Genomic DNA, 7,440 nt, shown 5'->3' with positions numbered 1-7,440 from the left:
TGTCCAACCGAAGCTTCAAAGAACATAGTGATACGTGCGTGTGAATGTGCACATATAATATTACATATGCATATGCGGGATATACGATAACATGCATGACATATAGTGGTACAAAAAGTTAGACTCTGTTGAGCTGTTAAAAGCTGCAACTCTTACGCTCTCTTCTTTAGTTGGCTTTACTTACTTTGACTTAAAAAAAAAAAATCTACTAGGTATAGGACTATAGGTGTATAAAAATACGCCTGCGCCACATGTTTGATGTGTAGTACGCTTTCATATACCCACGTAGTAAGTGCTCTGTGTGTGTGCGCGTGCATGCTGCTGTTGCTGATGCTAGTTTAGTTTAGTTGGAAATTTAGTGCTTTTAGTAGTGTCGCAGTTCACATCAGCTAACGTTGCTGATGCCGACGATACTTTTCGGCGTCCATGCAACAGCGGTCCACCAACAGAGTCGTCTTCTTCGAATCGACGTACGTGTGTATACATATGTTATATCACTTATTTTGGAATTCCTATCATAAATTTTGGAGTTTTCATACGTTCTCAGCGCAGCGGAGTCGTCGGTCCTCGGTCGCCGTGATTGTGTATGTATACACACAACCTCTCTCTCACAGTCTCAACCAACGACGAGGAACTGAGGAAGTGAACATCAGAAGTGACAGCACCTAGTGGGTGACGTGTGTGTGTGTGACTGTGTGTGCGTGTTACCCGAATGCACTGAAGGAAACGAACTGACGGTGAACATTCCTGTAAAGCCGTCCGAGGAAATCTTCGGAGCCTGGAGGAACCCTTTCCGTGGAGGCTACAGCATCTGCGACAGTAAAGTCGTGGTGTTTACCATTTGCACGACGGCCAACATTTCATGAGTGCCAAGGGCCAAGAGGGCCCTCTCGCATCCAGGTACTTATATTCTTCTTTATACATGTACCCATTTCTACTGCTTAGTTTTTGGCGTGCACTAGGTATTTTTTTTTTTTTCCATATAATTATGTAACGCCGTGACTTTGTATTTTTTTACCCTTTTCGTACGTAAATACTTATCTCTCGAGACTGTGGTGATAACATTTATCAAATCCCAAAATTTGAAGAAACATACGCCAATCGTTTTCTTGTCTTTCCTTCCTGCAATTTATTGATACAACAACGACGACGGCTCTGCCAAGCGATCGCGATTCACGATGATGCTGCAGAGTTTCGTTTTCTGCGTCGTCGTTTCCAATGTTTACATTTTGGCTCTTTATGTTATCTTTATAGCGCAGCGCGGCTGTCGCTTATTTTTTTTTCCCCCCAACATATTAAATTTACGCACACCTGCAGGTCCACCCACGCGTTACGCATTCAAATACATTTCAATTTTTGCCATAAAGTTAAAAGAAAAATACTGTGTTGGCCCATTAATTCGTCAAGTGTGAGTATTGAATTCTTGCAATTACAAAATAACAACTGTCGAACGGAGGGATGACAGTTTGTGTTTAAGTATTTTTTATAAAAGTATACGAAACATGAAAATTTCAACGTTCGCAAAATTAATTTTTCCTCCCCCTGTGTGAATACACTCGGCCATTTCCGACCTTACGACTTGTTATAAGCTCTCTTTTCTTTGTCTTTCGCGATACTTTTGCATGAATGTGTACGTACACTACACGCTCCCACACGCCTATACACGTCACGTATCTGTATCATCAAAGCGCGTTATTTTTGTCTCTCATCTGGGAAACGCCAAAAAATCGAATTTCGTCCCTCTCCATCTCTTTTTCTTTTTCACTGAACAATAACGGCGCAGCTATAATTGAAATCCCGGATGAATTTGCAAAACACACAAAGATTGTCATGTTGATGAGTGATTTACACATAATAATTATTTCGTTATCACGCGTGCTTGCAGGGTAGAAGCAGAGAGCCCTTGCAGTGATATGAAGCGCGCAGCGACCAAGAAATTGATCGAGCGGTACTTTTACCAGCTGATAGATGGATGTGGCAATCCGAGCTGCGACAATCAGTATTGCGCGTCCAGTGGCAAGGTAAGTACTAAGAATTTAATTGCTTGACTCTGCTGCAGTTATGCTCTCTCATTATTCTGTTGTCCGCGTTATGTCAGATTCAATTGACGTTGCCTCAATAATTAACAATAATAATTAATTACTTTTTATGGCGTTCCATACCAACATCACGTAATAATTTTCTCAAATCGAGTATTTTTATTCCTCTTAATTAGATATTTTTACTATCTTCTACGAAAGATGATAATTTTCAGCACTAAAAAGAGTGTTGGTTGATTTTTTACAGTTGGCAAATTTGACTGCAAACGAAGCTGCAGCTCAAGCGATCAATTTGTTTTCACAAGACGCCAGACTATGCGATGGCACCCAACCCAGCAAGGTTGCAAAAACAACACTGGAGTCGGGCCCTGCTTCTTTGGCCAAAAGCTTACCGAACAAAAACATTAATCCAACATGCTCTGTGGAAGGTGAGTAATTTGAATAGTTTTGTGAAAAGCTACAAGGGAAGCTGATAAAAATAGAAAATTGTTATTTACATCTAGAAATAACAAGTAGCACTTTGCCAGAGGCTCGGAATCTGGATTATTCGAGCGAGACTGACGATAAAGATATTATTATTGATTATGTCAAGCCTGTTATCGCTAAAAGTTCGTTATTTGTTTATCATTGATACTATCAGTTAGTAAATTTTTATCCATATTATCAATTTTCATGCCAATTTTAGATACCAAAAGCAAAAATAAGAAATCAAAGTCCGCTATTCGCAAAAAGAAAGATCAGAGAAAATCAAGAAAAACCGATAAGTCGGAGAATGATTCTGAATCTTCTGACGATCAGCGCTCACTGATTCATAAATTAATTCTGCTGGCTCTGTACTTGAAATATGTTGATGCTAAAAATTCCATCAATGAGTCAAAAGTTTAGACAGTTTTTTCGCAATTCAAATTTTCTGTGATAAAAAAATTTTCATTAAAGTAAACTAAATTCTCTGTTACGTTTTGTACTGTTTTAAATAAATATTTTTACAACAAAAACTGCTGTATGAGCTGTATTATTATATTTATCAGCTTGTTTAGATTTACAAAGGCAATGTAGATGAAGTTTTGAAAACTGTTTTTGTTTTAGGAAAATCTGTGCCATACCTTACAGAAGCCAAACTAGTGGATATCATAGAAAAATGCAAAGCAGAAAGTTCTTACAGTCTCCTTATAAGGACACTAGGAGAAGTTTTTTCTTCCTCCCAAGCTTTAATCAAAAGTTTTCAAAAGTCAGAAAAAAATGATTCAGCACTGGCAGCCCTACTTGATAAGGCTCCTACATCATTGCTGTGTTCTTCAAAGGAAATGAGCAAAGAAGCTGTGAGATCCCTACAGGGAGATGACAAAGAAGAAGACAGCTGTGACTCTGCACCCAAAGTTCCTCAGCCCGATGACACTAGTGTAGATTTACCAGCTGTTCGCCGTGCTTTTGAAGCACTATGGTCTTTGCCAGGTAAGACCTTGATTTATGAGAAAATTAATTTTTAAAATATTCTTCATCAATAACCCATCGATTTGTAAACGTTTACCCAGGAGAAGCATTTGAATCTGCATTGGTTCATGCTCTAGTCACGTTGGCTGATCAAATAGAATTAGATTTGCGAGTATTTGGTGTGAACGAAGCGGAAAGTACCGACAGCCTGTTAAGTGTGTTTTTAATCGTCTTTGAAATACCTGTGCTGGGAAGCAGTGAATATTTAGACATGGCTTTACATATGCTCTGTAAAGCAGCCAGCTGCCTGCCTATCTCGGCTCAAGCAAAGCTCGCTCGGATATGGGCAAGACATTGCAAATCTCGATTACCTAGTTTACTCCAAGCTTTGCAACAACTCATTACTGTTAAGGTTGGTACAGCTGTTGGAAAAAAAAATTTTTTTTTTCTCGCGTTTGATCAATATTTCACGAACCTAATAATTTTGTTCCAGGTCATTGGTGGTGCCTTCACTCGGGATTACTGCGTGCAAGATGCTGATACCATCACAGCACCAACAAAAGTAATGCAAATAATATACTATGCTAGTATCTTAGCTGGCGAGCTTGACCCTTCAGAAGTCGCCGAAGGAACCAATGAAGCAAATAATTCTGAAAAATCAAAGCCAAGTGAAGTAACTTCCTCAGTACGTACTCATTGTAATAAAACGGTGGTTTATAGACTTTATTTTACTGTGATTTATTAACGAAATCTAGGACTTGGCTGAAGAATTAGGTGTTTCATTTTTGGACTCTCGCAATCCTCTCATACCTTTTGTTGACTTTTACAACGAACCATTGAGTGATGCAGTTGAGATGGACAAAGATTTTGCGTATTATAAGAGTGAACAGCCCAAAAAATTTAGTTTCATGAATTATGCATTCATTCTTACACCGGCTACAAAAACTTTAGGTTTATACTATGATAATCGTATACGAATGTACAGTGAACGTAGGATGAGTTTCTTCCAAGCAGTAGTTGGAAGGCCTTCTAATCCGTACCTGAGATTAAAAGTAACTTTTTCTTCCTGATTTTAATTAAGTGACTTTGAAAAAAGTTACATGTACAATTTGATGTTGCTGTAGGTAAGGAGAGATCACCTTATTGAGGATGCTCTTGTTGAACTGGAGGTAGTAGCAATGGAAAATCCTAGTGACTTTAAAAAACAACTAGTTGTAGAGTTTGAAGGTGAGCAAGGTGTCGATGAAGGAGGAGTTTCTAAAGAATTTTTTCAATTAGTAGTGGAAGAAATTTTTAATCCAGATTATGGAATGTTCACGACACAGGTAAGAGATTTAGATCATCTAACTTTGTTATATGCTTATCTATGATTTGTTAATGTTTTACAACTCACAGGAAGATACACAGACGACCTGGTTTAATCCCACGTCATTTGAAAGTGATGCACAATTCACTCTTATTGGCATAGTTCTTGGATTAGCTATTTACAATAACGTTATACTTGACGTGCGTTTTCCAATGGTCGTTTATCGAAAGTTACTTGGTAGGAAAGGGACATTTGCAGATTTGGAAGATTGGAATCCAACACTTTATCGTACTCTATTAGATATGCTAGAATACGCAGAAGATGACATGGCGGATGTATTTATGCAAACATTCAAAATTGGATATAAGTGAGTTTTTGAAATGTTTTTGATATACTTCGTGATTGAGAAAAATAATCTGATAAATTTTTTTTTTTGTTTTCATTAGAGATGTATTTGGTAATTTGCTATATCATGAACTAAGCGACAAGGGTGACGAAGTTTACGTAACGCAAACAAACAAAAAAGAATTTGTAGATTTGTATACGGATTTTTTACTAGTTAAATCCGTAGAAAGGCAATTTGAGGCATTTAAAAATGGCTTCCAAATGGTGACAGATGAAAGTCCTCTTGCCTTGTTGTTCAGACCCGAGGAAATTGAGCAATTGGTCTGTGGAAGTAAAATTTTTGATTTTGCCGAGTTGGAGGCAGCCACAGAATACGAAGGTGGATACACAGTGGAAAGTGACGCGATACGTAATTTCTGGCAAGTTGCTCATTCGCTACAACCAGAAAGTCAAAGGAAACTCTTGCAATTTACCACAGGTAGTGATAGAGTGCCTGTCGGAGGTCTTTCACGCCTTAAAATGGTGATAGCCAGACACGGTCCAGATTCCGATAGGTAAGGTATTTGCTCAACTTAAATTGCATTTTTAAGGCAATATTGATAAAATGCATTGTCTTAAAATTGATTATTCTCTTTCAAAGTTAATATATTCTACTGATTATTAAATATAATTACAGATTACCAATTGCCCACACGTGTTTTAATGTCTTACTGTTACCAGACTACAGTACATTAGAAAAATTGCAGGATCGATTATTAAAGGCAATTAATTATTCAAAGGGCTTTGGTATGCTTTGAATTGAGCAAATGAACGCTATTTTATTCCCTATAATAAAGATGTTGGTCTTTTTCTTAGCCCAGATCTTTTTTTTAATCATTGCCAATACTCTCAAATTGTCAAGACAACAAAAATTCGATATAATTTTTGTAAAAAATCAATGTTGACGAACCATAAAAAGAAACTTCATGAGGTATTTTGATGTTTCTTTGCTTTTAATTCAGTTGAACAGAAAATTGTCTCCTACATAATGAAAGTAAAAAAAAACAAAAAAATGAATAAATAAAAAAAATCGTGATGAGAGTGACTGTGATGTGAGTTGAGGAGAGTTGAAAATTCAAATAATAAACTGTGTACAGAATGTCTTATACATGTAAATTTTCTTTTTTTTATGATACTTTTTAACTTTACAAGCATAAAGATTTAACACGACCTGTAAACTGTATTGCTCCGCTTCATTAGTTTTGCCAACTAATTAATTCTTACGTTTAAGAATTTCGCTTCAAATTCATACAGTTACAAGCATTCTGTATATGTAAATATAATTATAAATATGCCCCTCAAACGCGTAGTATATTGTAACAGTAGTTGTCGAAATACAAACTGAAATATGCGATCCCAAACAAAAAGAAAACGCAAACAGCTGATACACAAAAAAGCAAAAGAAGCAATCTTTGTATAAAAATTTTACTATTGTACTTTTATTTTTAACACGTATTTTTCACTATTCCTACACATCGATTCAAAATTGAATTATACATGCCTACTAGTTATCCAACTATTATCCAACGTCATTTTAGTCATTATACGACAATAAAGAATCATGTGAAAACCAATTTCATATATTTTATTAAAAACACGAAAATCACGTCAGTCGATAAATTTTACGTTAAATTTTTATCTGATAAATATCACGATATTCAAACTTTTTAGACTCTCCTCCGAAAAATTAAACTATTAATATCGACTTTATCTTATCATATTGAACAAAACCTTACATTGCATCAACCGATTGCGTTGGCCGTATGCATTAAGCAATTAGTTGATTGTTTACTTCAAAACATAATCAAATACAGTTATGTGTACTTTGCAACAAAGACGGATGAAATATCCCGTGTTAATTAATCGATGCATCGTGACAGCCAATCAGCAGCTGTCCCGTGTTCTGCTGTTCACTCCCTCCAAAGCTCATTAAACGAAACGCTTGATTCTTATCAACAGCCGTTATTGGAAAAAAATTCTTAATCTCCGGAGTTCTTTGAAAAGAATAGAAAAAAAAAAAACAGCCGTTAATAGAAATAATTTTAAATTCCGAAAATTCTTTGTGAAGAAAGGAAAAAGAAAAAAAAAAAAAAAAACAAATAAACAAAGCGTGCAACGGCCAATTACAGAAATGAAATCGGTAGTGATAAGATGTAGCTATTCTACCTTATCCAAGTTACACCGAGATATGCCTCGTACAGTTAACCGAATCGCAATTACAAAGTCGTTAACTCCGCGTTCAAAAGCTATAACGTCATCGGAAGAAGAAGATATTAAAAT

At 36.3% G+C, this 7,440-nt stretch overlaps 1 protein-coding gene across 1 annotated transcript; it reads left to right on the top strand.

Annotated features, from left to right (window-relative positions):
• Nucleotides 1–296: 296 nt before the first annotated feature.
• Nucleotides 297–6,734, top strand: Ube3a (ubiquitin protein ligase E3A). Its single transcript, XM_014352064.2, has 12 exons — nucleotides 297–470; nucleotides 548–900; nucleotides 1,886–2,021; nucleotides 2,287–2,467; nucleotides 3,126–3,491; nucleotides 3,572–3,882; nucleotides 3,964–4,155; nucleotides 4,226–4,522; nucleotides 4,595–4,795; nucleotides 4,866–5,143; nucleotides 5,223–5,675; nucleotides 5,798–6,734. The coding sequence occupies exons 2-12, from the start codon at nucleotides 863–865 to the stop codon at nucleotides 5,916–5,918; spliced, it is 2,574 nt and encodes an 857-aa protein (XP_014207550.1). The 5' UTR covers nucleotides 297–470; nucleotides 548–862; the 3' UTR covers nucleotides 5,919–6,734.
• Nucleotides 6,735–7,440: the final 706 nt, after the last annotated feature.

Source organism: Copidosoma floridanum, unplaced genomic scaffold, assembly GCF_036245765.1.
Source record: "Copidosoma floridanum isolate Cflo_tuat_1 unplaced genomic scaffold, Cflo_Japanese_pri ptg000030l, whole genome shotgun sequence".
Classification (NCBI taxonomy): domain Eukaryota; kingdom Metazoa; phylum Arthropoda; class Insecta; order Hymenoptera; family Encyrtidae; genus Copidosoma; species Copidosoma floridanum.
Note: the sequence above shows the minus strand (reverse complement) of the source record. Positions and strands in the feature narration are given on the sequence as shown.

Excerpts from the sequence above, each read along its gene's own strand:
- Ube3a (XM_014352064.2), top strand. The coding sequence starts at position 863 with ATGAGTGCCAAGGGCCAAGAGGGCCCTCTCGCATCCAG. Across the intron at positions 2,468-3,125 it reads TCCAACATGCTCTGTGGAAG|GAAAATCTGTGCCATACCTT; the intron begins GTGAGTAATTTG and ends TTTTTGTTTTAG. Across the intron at positions 4,796-4,865 it reads ATGGAATGTTCACGACACAG|GAAGATACACAGACGACCTG; the intron begins GTAAGAGATTTA and ends TACAACTCACAG.